The 14988-nt window shown below is 37.7% G+C and overlaps 1 protein-coding gene across 1 annotated transcript; it reads right to left on the minus strand.

Moving 5' to 3' along the window:
* Positions 1-3319: 3319 nt before the first annotated feature.
* On the minus strand, positions 3320-14193 carry LOC139137369 (mitochondrial coenzyme A diphosphatase NUDT8-like). Its single transcript, XM_070705422.1, has 5 exons — positions 14080-14193; positions 11164-11761; positions 9846-9978; positions 7498-7578; positions 3320-6223 (listed from the first exon to the last, which is right to left on the minus strand). The coding sequence occupies exons 2-5, from the start codon at positions 11586-11588 to the stop codon at positions 5990-5992; spliced, it is 873 nt and encodes a 290-aa protein (XP_070561523.1). The 5' UTR covers positions 11589-11761; positions 14080-14193; the 3' UTR covers positions 3320-5989.
* Between the last annotated feature and the right edge of the window lie 795 nt (positions 14194-14988).

Below are 14988 nucleotides of genomic sequence, written 5' to 3' on the forward strand. Positions count from 1 at the left end.
ATCATACACAGATGATCTGTTGCTATGGTGATCCAATAATAGACTGATGGTTGAACTTGTTGCTATAGTTACAAACATCACTGAGTTTGATCCTTTACCCACAGTTCATGTTGGCAATGAACCCAGTACAAGTGTTTGCACGTTTCAAGTACATGCCATCTACTGTCATCAGTCGTCTGGTGAACGAGGTCAATGAACTTTCTGAGATGGCTTTTACAACTTACACAAGTGGGCATGCAAACACATAATTTCCACAGACCAAAAGGATTGCTAGGAAACACGTATTTCCAGGATATTATCCGATAAATTGCAATCAATTTAGAGAAACAGGAACACAGGTCAGGAAAATGTAAACTTTCCCATAAAATTTCAATATCTGTAATTCATTTAACATTTTCTATAAATACACATGTACATCTTTCTTTAATAAATACTGTATTAAAATAACTTATGATTAAATTGTGTCTTCTGTATGTGTGTCCCTCCAAAATTGACCCAATGTCCTTGACCTGCTGAACTGTGTAACACACTGCAATAGAAAGTATGCATGTGAAGTTTGTGTGTGCGTGAATAGTGCAGTGTACGTGTAAATAAGTCCCCGGGCAGGCCACACACAAAAAAAGACATCGGCCTTCACCCCTCTCCAAACCGGACACCTCTCCAAACCGAACGATCTTCTCAGTCCCACTGGTGTCCGGTTTTGGCAGGTTTTACTGTATATGATTAATATATAATCTATCTATCTAACGTTTTCTATAAATATATGAATAATATATAATCTATCTATCCTCTATCTATCCATCTTTATTTATATATTTGTGTGTGTGTGTGTGTAAATATGTATATATATCACAGTAACAGCACTATCATTTAATTTACAACCTATTGCACTTAGAAAAAAATGAATTCAAATCACCTTGATGTGTAATGTTGAAGAGTATTTCTTGCAATATGATAAAAACTGCCACCCTTATGGAGCAGCTGTTGATTCAGATATCATAAATTATCATTGCAATCATGATCTGTTTCACCCATGACTGAGCAAAATGAATACAGTAATACTGTACATAAGTTATCAGCATGTTTAAAGGTGCTAAAAGATGTAAAAGTCACCATGTCCAAGACTTTTGAGAATCAAGTTAAGTCATATAATTGCCACTGTGGCCATGTCCAACTTTAATTTTGACATTGAGTCACAAATCCAATTATTCATCTTAAGAATATTGAAAGTTATCAAATATTGGCAACTGTACTGGTGTCATTATTTTCTGACTTGATCTTAAAGAGTGTAACAATCAAGGTTATACCTATAAAATTTCATACCTGTGGTCCAACTCACAATACACTGTGAATTACAATGAGTCTCCATTGTCCCTACTACCAGAGGCTCTGACTATAAATCTAACCTACTTTACACCATTTATCCTTGGATAAATCGTAACACGCATGGGACTTCGTGACCAAGCCCCCACCATTCAATTGTGAAAAGAGCAAAAGAAATTCAATTTGTGAAAGAAAGAATTGCTATTAAGTGGAAAGACAGAACTTTCAAAGCTGTTCACTGTATTAAATGTTATTGGCAGGAATTTTCTATATTTCTACTCCAAACCTGGAAGTATTTAATTACATGTATATGAAACATACAGATGCAAACATAAAGTCATGAAACCTGTCTTTATTACACAAAATTGCCATTTCTTTCAATTCAAGAATACGAAGTGCGAATTTGAAGTTGTAGAGCACGGAGGCAATGGGAAGAAAATGTGTGGTATGTGTAAACTCTTTTATGTATAGATATTTAACTGTCTAGTTTATGTTAATTGAGATACACATTTTATACATTGGCCAAATTCTGAGCAAAAATTTCAGGGTTGCTAAAGAAACATGTCTGCCAAGAAATGTACCTAGGCTTGAAACAAACATGGCTGCACAATTGTTTAACTGTAGATTCAAGTTTGGAATAAAGAATACGCAGCGTACCATGGAGAAAACATTGAATTTGTAAGAATCAGTCACAGATCCAGTCATTTATTTTCTTGACAGTGGGTTAGCATGTAGAATTAAGGATAGTAACCTTGTTATTTTAGAACAGTCAAAGTGTTTATTCTATTGTTCATTGCGTATTCATCAGAATCTCTACCATAGTTGTGTTGGTATGTTGCTATGGTGACACAAAACCTCCAATCAGTATTAAATATGCTATGGAGACACAAAAACTCTGATCAGTATCAAAAGACATTATTTGCAGAATAAAGGAGGACAATAAATTTTACAGACACAATATGTCACTGGCAAAGCTATGCTTTGAGTAAGGCCACATTGCAACCGGAACTTAAACTTGATCAAGGCTTAAAATATGGTCACTTCATTGTACTTATAAAGTTGAATGCACTTTTCATCTGCTTCTGTCCTAAACATCTACTGCCTTCAGTACAGCAGTATTCATCACAAATTTTGAAGAAGTTTTCACCAGGTTTAAGAATATTTTAAGTCTTAGCACAAAAAATAGGAAAATTTAATGCCATAGCATTGTGAAGAAATCAGAGTTGGTTCAAAATGTCCTATTTCAGGTCAATTTGTGAATTATATATGCACACAGATATTTAAAGTTACAATATACGAGTGTACGATACGCGTTATTTTTCTTTTTTCTCATGAGTAAAGTGAAATTTTAAAATCCTGACTGAAATATTCTGACACTTGTCCATGGCAAATCTTCACTGTGGGGTGGGATGTCCTCACACCAAACAACGCTAATTGACAGAGCTCTCATCATCCGGGTTTTTTTCTTTTGTTTTCTGACACTTGTTCATTGCAAATCTTCACCAGGTTGGGATATTCTCATACCAAAACCACACTAATTGACAGCGCCCTCAGTCATGTTTTTTTTTCTTTTGTTTTCTGACACTTGTCCATGGCAAATCTTCACTGATTTCTTGCAATTATCAGTTGCGATATCTGATCAGATTTCCTTGTAGACTGCAAATGTCCTCACACCACTGTGGTTGGTTGGCCATGACTGGATATAGCGATTAAAGATGTCTCATTGTAATATTTTAACTTATTGATACTTAATCATGTTCATACTGAATACATGGCTCAAGATTGCAAGATTTTGTCCAACATACTCCACCATGATAACTACCTCAATCTTTCGCTTTCACTAAATGTTGAGATTGTTTGCATTGGCGAAGACCACGGAGAAATTTTGTAATGTATATTTTAAACAAATTGATAAATGAATTTTAAAAAATTGATTGAAAGGAAATGAAAAGTAGAATTCATAGCTCAAATGATACAGATCAGACCTGGACATGGATAGAATGAAGTAAATGATTTTATTTGCCTTAAAAAATGTCACATCACAAAAATTAATAAATATTATACACACTTTGGCGACAGAGTACCTCATCTTGTAAAATGCTGAAATGCTGCAAAAACGTTTCCTTGATAAATCTTTCACACTTTGTGACTATAAACAAACAGCAATTGTTGAATTCACCATTGTTACTCATGCTGTAAAAAACATTTGCTCAAATACTCATTTTTCAAAATATTCATTTGGCGACTTTCCCAAATGCTTGCACCTGATTGGTCTAAGTTTGATTAGGTCATTTGCATAATTGTAGTGACTGGGATTTACGCAAGTTTTCAAGTTTAAGAAAACACAGAGGTAGCCACAGAGGTAGCTACTGGGGGGCTGACTATCAGACCCTCTTAACTTTTACATTTTGTTTTGGTCTACCACTTGTAAGGGTAGACCAAAAGATCCATTGTTCAAGGGCGCTCGAGCGACAGATCTTTTAGTCTATTGTTTGGGCCTTTGAAGCTCACTGAGTAACTAAAGCTTTACCGGCTTATTTTTATGAAAACCGAAAATTTAATTTTTGACCAAAGAGTTAATATAGGGATGGCAGCCATGTTAAATTTTAAATATTGATAAATTTAAGGCAATTGTTTCCAAAATACCATAGTTTGCATGGAGAACTCAATTTTTATTGAGTTTGAAAGATAGTGGTTGGAAGTTTCCAAGAAGCAAGTTTGAGTAAAATTTAAAGACTTGATTTTGAGGCACACACTACCCAAAATGAGTTGCCTGGTGGATGAAGATGTGTTCTAATATATAGGAACTGCAAACACTATGAAACACACTGTAGTCTAGAGCTGTTGCAAATTTTTTCTAAATGGCACTTTTGTTGGTAAATCAGTTTCTATCCTTTGAGTCATCGCAAGGCTGCTTTCATAGAACACCAGGGCCTGAATCTTGAATTGATAATTAAAGAAATCATGAAAAAAAAGAAAAATTTAAGAAGCATGGAAAATATTTTGACAAACAATAAAACTACCTAAAAAAGACAGAATTAGCAAGTAAAAACAACGATAGATACATTTACACACAGTTGTAAAGGATAAAGTGTCATATGTTGACAAGCATTCATTTTTTTCATAGTAAAGTATCATATTGTCTTGTAATACACACTGCAGATACCAAAACCTGAGAAAACTTTTTTCAAAAACATTACCAAGTAAATAGTTTATACATAAAACAAAATACAAATTTTCAGTTTTCCAACCCCTAGAACTAATCACATTCAAAAACAATTTCTCAAATGCCTTAAAACACAAACCACTCTTTAGTTTTGAAACATCCTGCTTGCATATCTAACATCTAAATTTACCTCACTCATTTTTCTCTCAAGATAATGTTATGATATAATAGCAATACAGCACCTCAGCAACTGATACTGTATACCACTCAATTTTGACAAGGTCACTCTACATATTAGACTGAAAGATCTGTCGCTCGAGGGCGCTCTCTAAGCTCCCACCTCTTGAGGAAGAGTGCCCTAAAGTGACAGAACTTTCAGTCTTTCTTGAGAAACGGATTTTTCAGTCTATCCATATGCTATCTCAAAACTATAAATGCGATTTCTATCGCCTGTATATGTTTGAACTTATCAAATTGTAACAGAAATATAGTGCAAAATTTTATTTCAGGCCCATCTGATCCATGTGCGTGTTAATCTATACAAGCTGTGCCTGCTGTATTTTGCGTCTTTGCTTGAACCAAATTTGGTCGGCAAATTACTGCACCCTGCACACTGCAGAATGATTAATACCTACAGGGTTACACATACACAGTGTATAGTTCTGACCATCAACTGATCATTGTAAGCTTGCAAGCATGTTAGATCACAACAGCATGCATACATTGCCACTTTTCTTACTTTTGTAGATGTGTATTTCAATCTTGTACACTAACGTTTGAAAATAAAAAAAGCTTTACCAGAGCACTCTTGTAAACACCTTAGATGAGAAATAAAATCTGTAATTTTTTAGGGTTAGGGGCCTTGCTCATCTCAAGTTCGTGAAAGACCATCGACACTAGTACAAATATAAATAACTGGTGATTGCCAAGCACAGCTCTGCATCATTTTATCAGTGGGGAACACGGCCATTTTGAATCTACACAGGTTGTCTGACCTAGGAGGCATTGCTGTACTGCTAAGACAGTTTCCAAATAAAACTATTTTCTGTGGTTTCACATCTATCGTTCAGCTATCGTTATTCACTAGTCTGGTCAACCTGATGGTACCCTGAAATCAATGACCTATGCAATAAACAATGAAATGGACTGCTTGTTTATTTCAGATTTTTCAGGTTTCCTCCTCTGTTCAATCCATCATTTTGATTCGTTCATTGATGTTACCTTAAAGTCTAGCAGCAGCAGAATTGTTATGCAACACATCATTTATCAAGCTGATAAAAGCATGGCATTTCTTTCCCATAAATTACAAGCAAAGACAACATACAAGTTGCAAGAAACAAGCAAAGCATAGCATACAAGTATTTTTATGTACATAGCAATTGACTGGTGAATTTTAAAGGAGTGCTCCATTCTGATGATATGGCTGCGATGCGTAGCATAGCTTATTCTAGTACATTTTGCCTTGAAGCTTAGTTCCATCATCAGTTCACCTGTCGACTGCTATCCTTTCCTACCATAAAAGGATACAGCCGCTGGCTTGTAAATTCCCGGAAGCATGGCCCTCAGAACCTGGTCAGTAGCGATGGCGGTCAACCCCCAGATTCTGTACGGTCCACCCAGAAAGACTGGCATACAATAGGTTTTATCAGCTTGGCCTTGCACAATAAATGTTGTGTATTTCTGATACTCCGGAGTACACAGCTGTTTCACTGTCATCACAAACGTTTCTTCTACCTGAAATGATACATTTGGATGTGAAGTACATGCTGTACCTACAAGTATCTGCACATTTGTCACATGGTCAAAGGTCATAAATCTTACATTTCAGTAACATCTATCCCCAAAACAAAGTTTTCATCTTTCACTCAAACCAGGGTCAATACACTCAAAGTCACTTAGAATTCTAGGACTTTCTGCAATTTCAAGGACTTTTTGAGGTGTCAAGTACCATTTTTCAGACATAATTTTTACAATAGATCATTTTCATAAATCATTTTCTTTTCATTTTTACGACATTGTCACAACTGATCATTGTATCATTTTTGAAAACTGGGGGAAGATTGGCAATTTCCCAGGTGTTTCCAAAACTTGTTTTCAGTTTCCAGAACTTTCAAGACTTCCCAGGGGTGCACTTTGCTAATAGAAACTTTACACAACCTGTATTTTTCTTTCATAACAAAGATTCAAATCTAGGCATGTATCTAGGCAAATATTTTGAAGTAAAAAATGCATTGCCTAAAATTCACCATCTTTAATGTGAAAGTGAGCATTCCCTGGTTAACGCCTCACAATTTTCATAAAAACCTGGCAAAAAATATTATGTTTTCTCTGCAAGTTTTATGATGAGTTCACAAAGCTGTATGCTACTGAAGAATCATGAGATTTCAAAATGTCCAAATATCGATCATTGAGGTTCATTTTTAACATGCATTAGGAGACAATCATTTCAGGAGACTTGCACTTTCGCCAAGGTATGCCTTTAGCTCCTTTAAACTTTCAATGCTGGTTGTCAAGAGTGATGACAAGGTATGACAAGTTATGGTAAGGCCAAACAAAAAACTTGTGCTGTTCCGATAAGCCGACCTACACTATTTTTTGCCTGCTGACCCTAAACTTTTTAGAGCTATGTAAACACGAAAGTAAAAAAAAGAAAGAAAAAACCCGTAAAATCACGTGTTCGTTGCTTAGCATTTAATTCTTGCTTGGACTAGGACTTCTTTTTATGTTTTTATTCCATGTATATGTATGATACGTTTTTCTGGAAATGTTGTGGCCAGTGTTTGATCACCCTGAACCCCTGAAAAGTGCATATTTAAAAATAAAAATGTTTTGGGGAAAAAAATCCACGCTGACCTACCTAGCGTACTTTTGAAAACATGTCATCGAAACAGCACAATTTTTTTTGCCTAAATGGGAAATTTGAAGCACACTAGAGCTATATAAGACTCAACTTCAGCAGCATTTAGTCATGACTTTATGCTGTCAAGGAAAGAAATAATCTTGAGTACCTCATCAGAGTTTGGCTTGAGGGCACTTATATTGACATCTCCGAGGAAACCCACGATAGGCGTCACAGCTGTTTTCCGTGTCTGTGTGAAATGAAGAGTACCACACTGAGTTTACAGAGGAACAACAAAACTGGTTTTCATCAAACACTCACTGAGGAGAGATCATTTGCGGTTTCACTTTCGTCTCCAGTGATGCTGTCGTGGCAACAGCTATAAAGGCAAGATTGACAATAATTACCAATAACCTATGCAGTGCTTTCTCCAGGTTTCTCTTTCTCTCACACTGGGGTAACAACCCCTTAGCTTGAATTTTTTTTTGGGGGGGGGGGGATTTGCTTCTAAGTGAGGGGACCACAATATATTACACAAACTTAAGAAATGCTAATTATGTTTTTGAAAGGTATTGATAAAATTACGGTTATCATGTAGATAAAATATAAATGAAGGTCTCAAATTTCTTACTCTTTCCATCTAGTACTATGTTTAATATACAAGAAACCTTCACAAATCATTCATAGTGCAAAGTTTTGTAATCTGGAGGCAAACTCTAGTTGACAGTTTAACAGTTACCACATCTTGCTGCTGGTTAGAAGCTTAAGGTAGAACGCACCTCAGGTACAGATATTCGGACTCTCACATTTCTACCATTCTTTTCTGATCTACCAATTGTAGGGGTTCATTTTAAAGCTCTTGGAGAAAGAAAAAACTTTCATCATCTCAGTTCTTCGAAAATCCAAAATTTAATTATCCCCCATAGAATTAGCACAGATATCCCAAAATGTTAACGTTGGGTAATTTGTTTTGCTAGTTCCAAACTTTGCACGGTGACCCAGATTTTTATTGTTGATTTGGTAAGGGAATGGTTTAAAGTTTGAGTTTGGAAAGTTTGAGCAAAACTTTAAGTTTTTCACATTTGAGGCGCCAACTACACTTAAGTTGTCTACGTAGAAAGTGGGTTTGCTCAACTATTATGTGATCTTTACATCAAATGCAGCCATTGTGGTGTATAATACCACTATCAATACTCTCTGCAAATCATATTTAAGATGTCATAGTAGTTTGACGATGTCAGGTGTGTGTGTTCATTGAAAGGGGGATTTTGATTAGATAGGTGGGGATTAGTGTAGCTGCACACTGTCGAGAAAACACTGCCTAGGGTGTCATCAGGGTGAGAGGTGTGGGATAAAGGGGCACATAGGATAACCCTTTTAGTATGTATCCAAAACTCTATGTCCAGTACACATCTGGTGCTGTAAATACATATACTGATAGTTCTACACTGTGACTTTACTACAGTGAAAACTATGGTTTGTTATGACTTTAGAAAATTCATTGTGGGTTCCAGTATCCATCTTTGCACACGGAATCACACACAGTATATTCAGGCTTCTTTTTTCAGTGTCAGACTAAGGAAATCACATTAAGGTAGTATGCGCCTCGAAAGTTAAAGACTTAAACTTTTGCTCAAACTTTCCAAAATGAAACTTTCACCCATTCATTCTCTTACCAAATCAACAATAAAATCCCGGGTCATCAAGCAATGTTTGGAACTAGCAAAACAAATTGCTTAACATTTTGTAATATTTGAAATTCAAAATGGCTGTCATCCCTGTGTTAACTCTTTGGGGAAAAATTACATTTCAGACTTTTGAAAAACTAAGATGGTGAAAGTTTTTCTTTCTCCAAGAGCTTTAAAATGAGCTCCCACAAGTTGTAGATCAGAAAAAGAATTGTAGTAATTTGAGAGTCTAATTTCTGTCCACAAGGTGTGGTCTACCTTAACCCTTTAAGCGCCAAAGTCTATTTTTGTCCCCTACATAAAATAAACCCCTGTCAATTTTTCTCAGATTTTTGCCAAAATTTTGAGAAAAAAACTGTAGCCAATAAAATGTGATGTCCATTTGGTCCAAAATTATAAAAAAAATTACAGAAAAATTCATAAAAATTGGTAAAATTTTTCGGTAAAATTTTGGTGGGAGAAATTACAGCGCTCAAAGGGTTAAGCTGTTCACCCCAGTCCACAATGGCCACTCATACTGGTGAGTGTGGGCCACACCAAGGATCTCTCACAGCCTTTCAACAGCTATAAAGCCTCAGACCGTACAAGCGCCCTATGCAGTCAAGCCAAGCGTAGCTTGCTTAGCAAGACAGCGAAGACGCCAAGTTCAGCTATGCTTTAACCATGGACGTACAGGCTGGCTCGGTGAACCTCACTTGTCAGAAAGACTGTTGAGGGCGCATCACTACGTAGAGAATGAGGAGCTGTGAGAGAGTCTAGGCCAAACAATGATTACAAGTCTTCTCTTCCACCACCACAAAAACACAGTCCACACGATTGCATTGCTCACCTTATCAGGCAGTGGGATCAAAGAACCCCATACCTCAACTGTACTGGCATCTATCCCAAGCTCCTCTTCAAGCTCTCGCAATGCAGTGTGGGTAACATTCTCGTCCCTTTTGTCTGCCATGCCACCTGGAAAACTGAACAGCGGATGTTTCCGAGTCAAGTTACCATCAGATTGAGTTCAATATATAGTTCAAGTGAGTGTGAGGTCAGCTTGAAAAGAGTGAAAGACAAAGGTACAGCCATCAGTAATGTCTAAAGTTTAACCCTTTCGCCAACATGGTTTAGCCCAATTCTATTGTTTTCACAGTAAAGTCAGACCTCTACACAGGAAACAGGGGTGAAAGAGAAGAAGAGTTTGTACAAAACAGAAAAATCATGAAGGAATGGCATTATATTGAGTTTGATAACCCGATAATGATACAACTGTCCCATACTCATGTGTTCTAAACTTGTCCACCCAAAGTCCCTGTAGACAGGTCCAAAAATCACCATTGATAATAATGGATTTGGGTCAAACCATTGTGATAAAAGGGTTAAGTAGACCCACACCTATCCAACTATTTGAAGTGACAATTCTCACAACTACTTCACGAGGGAGGCTGGTAGTTTTATTTCTGCTTCAGCTCTTGCAATACTGATTTGAAAAGCCCCAGCCTTGTAAATTTTGTCAAAGCTTCATTCATTAAAGATTATGTTTTTTTGATATTTCATTATGATAAAAATATATTTGTTAGAAAAATGTGTTATGTTTTTATTTCATGAAATACCAGCATTCTGTTGGTGACTTGGCATTCAATATCATAGTATCAATGGGAATTATGCTAATTTCATTAAGAAAATATTTCACCTATAACCAGTACATTGCAAACAATTTCATGGAACAGCATGCTTTTTGTTCTGATAAGTATTGCCCATATTTTGAGGTATGTTTCTTAATCTGAGCACGATATTACTGAAATGTTTGAGTAAAAGAATGAAAACTCCATGATGATAAAACTTAAATTGTTACCATTATTAGCCACCTACATGTAAATTGGGGAGTGTTCAGCTACTGGCTAGTATGCTAGACTGCCCCTTTCAATACAAAGGAGTATAGACAATAGTACAGCTGCACATTCTTGACACACTCAGGCCTACCTTACCGTCACCTGTATAGAGACACTTCCACAAGAGAAAATAACTGAGAGAAACTGTCGCTGTAGTGTTCAATGCAACTTGGCAAGTTCAGAGATGCCATAATTTCAGATTGCCTTCTGACAAAGCAGTTCTGTATTAGCCACTTTGAAGCCTTTCTGATAAAAACTGTGAGCACAGCTTACCTGACCTCCCCACGGTGCGTGACAAGCTGGTTGGACCTCAAGGTGTACAGAATGGCGGGTTGACCATCGACGACACACAGTGGTATACAGACAGCTCCCTGCTGTACAGCTTCCTTAGTCAGAGTCCTCAGAGGTTTGATGTGTTTCATTCTATTGACAAATATGCTTTTATTCTCCTTTGAAAACAAGTCTATCAGAGCTTTGTCCAGAGTCAGGCTGGAGAAGGCGCTAGTCGAAGTAGAAAAGTGTCTGTGCGTGTGCTCTATGGGAATGCTCCGTAGATACAATTCCTGAGGTTTGCCGGCAGCACGAGCATGCCCAATATTCCGGTTGCTGCACTGATTTAAGATCCTGAGCTGGTTTCTTGCAAGTGTTTTACCAAGTGAGCTAAGTCTAGCAAGACTTGTGCACTTATTGAGAGTCATCTTGAAGGCAAGCGGACTTTGATTCCTTACAAACACTTAATGCACTTGAAACTGGCGCTGTCACCTGATTGGGTAGAAGCTGTTCAAAATCACTGCCATCAAATCGTTCTGCTGGCAAGTTAGTGGTTTAGCAGAAGAATTTGACCTCTCCAATGACCTCTTGTGCTACTGAACTGAAATCGATACAAATAGATGATCAATAATATAGGGTTATTCACAAAATACGGCCCTGTATGGACGAGGGCTCAGTGAGTGACGTATTGGACTCGCCTTCGGCTCGTCCAATACGTCACTCACTGAGCCCTCGTCCATACAGGGCCGTATTTTGTGTATAACCCTATTATTATACACCTCCCTCCATTAATCGTCCGTATAAACTAATTCTATGGTAAATTTTGAGGGATGCGGCACGCGCGATATGAGTGGAACGCGCGCGATTGTTGCGTTGGCACGAAGCCAATTAATTTCCAGTGCAGTACAAGCAAACTTCGCTGAATGTTTTCAATTTAATTAGTTTTTTTAAAATAAAAATCAATTGCATTTAGACTCAGTTTTGTGTTTAGCGTGTTTTAAACCTTATACTACGAATACATTTTGGTGGAAGTTGTTATTACGTCTATAACTCACCGTAATATAGTTTGTTTACATCCGATAATCGCTAGGTCAAAGGTCAAACAAGCGCGTCGCGCGTCTCCCGTATTCGGGACTCCGCGTACTATACAAAATACGGAAAGTTATTGGACGGTCAAACTCCCATAGGTTACGGCAGTAGGTGTATAATAATAAAGGTATACAGTCACCTGTAATCTAAATATGCCCATATATGGTCAAAGGGGCATTTCTTGGTATTCAAAATGTCCAAGTGAGGGTGCTATTTTAAAAAGCGGCCACCCACTTAAAATCTGTGATTGGTTAGATTTTCTCTTTCCATGGTAACTGTGGCAAAATTCGAACAGGTGACAGTATACCTTTAAGGGCTTTTTACCAATTAGCACTACTGACAAAGTAGCCAGAACCACTGAAAGAAAATTGCATGATGGATGTAATGTGCGGAATTGTTACTTTCTTTCACTTATGTAACCACTGTACAATGATTCATTTCTGCAGTTGTCCACAGTCCCACCATTGAGGTTTGTCTCTAATGCTCCCATGTATACATATTGCAAAACTACGGTGTGCAAAATAATTGACAGCTCAGTTTAAATGACATTCAATCCCCAGTGCCTTCATTGTTGAGGAGCTGTAGTAAAGGCTATCTCGGTATACCCAGACTGCACTTTAGAGACAATGTAACAGAAATCATAGCTTCAAGGTCAATGTAGAGGTGGCTGTACTTGGTAATGAGTCAGATAGCTGCAAAATTGTAGCTCTACGGTGAGGCGGTCGGTGAGTTTTGGTTTTTTGCGACCTCGCTCACCAGTAGAGCTACAATGCCGAAGGCCCTGAAGCATACAAAATAAGCACGCTGCACATGGCACGGCAGTTTGATGTAAAATCTCATATGTTTACTGCATTTGGTCATACTGATTTATCACTACTGAAGATTAAACACTACACTACACTAGCCTTGTCGTGTATGGGTTTGGTATTTGTTCAAATACGTTGATCGCGTTCAAAAAACATTTCTTGGGCCGCCATTACCAACTTCCGGTAATGGCGGCTCCCAGAAACACGTTCAATGTTTATAAAACGCGATCGACGTGTCTGTGCTAATATCAAACCCCATAAACGACAAGGTTAGTGTAGTATAGTGTTTAGTCTTCAGTAGTGATTAATCGGTATGACCAAATGCAGTAAATATGTGGCATTTTACATGAAAATGCCACGCCATGTGTTGCGCGCTTATTTGTATGCTACAGGGCCTTCTGCATTGTAGCTCTACTGGTGAGCGAGGTCGCAAAAACCAAAACTCACCGACCGCCTCACCGTAGAGCTACAATTTTGCAGCTATGAGTCAGAATGCTCTGTGATTTTTCAATGGCATTTCCACAGACTGTTTGGGGAAGGGAAGAAGAGAGCCCCCAAGTGCAGTCTGGGTAAGGGAAATATTATTTTTAATAAAGCATGGTCTTGTGCAGGGACCATGGTTAAAGGTAAAACAAAGGTACAAAAGGAAGCTCAACGGAGCTGCATATTTAATATTATGCAAAGAGTTGAAGTTGTTTGGGTCATTCCACATGTTAAATGCATGAAGCGTCTACAAAATCCTAATCCGTACTGCAGAACGATACTACCAGGGAACTAGCTGCAGTACAGTAGCTCGAGGTTTTGCCTGGGTATTTGGGTCGCCCAGGCAAAACCTCGAGCTACTGTACAGCAGCTACCAGGGAACCAGACTACTACGGCCCAGCCCGGTATGTAAGTAAACTGCCTGAATACCAACACATCGCCCACCAAAAGCTTGGGCGGCACTCATCCTATCTGTGCAATCTAAGAGGAAAGACCAGGTCTAAATTAGCCGAGAAGAGAGACCAGGTCTAACAAAACTTACCTCAGTGGTAGGAAAAACAGGAAATGTTTTACAAATACAGGTCTTCACATGTAAACAGCTGACCTGACCTCGGGTGTTTGCCTTGCGACCCAGCATGCCTTGCGCACCCACCGGATGTGGAAACGTGACCTCGCTCGGTCACCACCTAGCACCTGTGTGCTTACAAGTTTTCGAAGTGTTTTTTAGCTCACGTGTTCACGCGCAAAGTTAGTGATAACTCGAGGCTCTTACCAACATTGATGAAATTGCTATATGAATTGATGGTAAAGTGATATAGCAGTTGTGAACGACATATTGCATTTTCTCTTTATTTCAATAGTTTGGCGTAAAAAGTTTGAAGGACGTAGACATGGATGTACATCCATCACTTGCTATTAAAAGTCAGCTTGATGTAAAGTGGTGATACAATGACAACAGTCAAAGGAAATTAGTATTTTCATTTCAACAAATTACATACTTGCATACTCAATGAGTTTTGAAATTAATCTTCAGTGAATATTGTTCGTGATGTTGGTCACAACAATTTAAATGAAGTTCCAAACTTATGGCAAAATTTCAATTTTATACTTGGGAGCATTTCAGTTCATAAGCTGATTTATAAATTACACTGCTGATATTAAAAGCCCAAGTCTTCAATTTTAGCCAGAGGAAAAATAAACTCATTTTCTTGATGGTGATATTCAAATCCGAAAAAAAACGCTCAACTTTCCTGAAGGCCACAATGCAAAAAAGAAATAAACTTCATATAATTATAGAGTCACGACCTACTCCTCACACGTGATATGCGCCTGTGAACTCACGCTCAGCTCTAGCTCCTGCGCCCTCATGTGGCAGTATTTCCAACCTATTTGTTTTATTCCACTGCATGTATTTAAATGTCTTCTTCAACCATTATTTAATTTATGAGTG

Source organism: Ptychodera flava, chromosome 7 (assembly GCF_041260155.1).
Source record: "Ptychodera flava strain L36383 chromosome 7, AS_Pfla_20210202, whole genome shotgun sequence".
In the NCBI taxonomy this organism is placed as follows: domain Eukaryota; kingdom Metazoa; phylum Hemichordata; class Enteropneusta; family Ptychoderidae; genus Ptychodera; species Ptychodera flava.

Bases quoted from the DNA above. Each gene is read 5' to 3' on its own strand.
- LOC139137369 (XM_070705422.1), bottom strand. From the start codon at position 11,588: ATGACTCTCAATAAGTGCACAAGTCTTGCTAGACTTAGCTCACTTGGT. The intron at 9,979-11,163 runs GTAAGCTGTGCT...TCCGCTGTTCAG, and splicing joins ACGCACCGTGGGGAGGTCAG to TTTTCCAGGTGGCATGGCAG. The intron at 6,224-7,497 runs GTACTCAAGATT...GTATCATTTCAG, and splicing joins TCAAGCCAAACTCTGATGAG to GTAGAAGAAACGTTTGTGAT.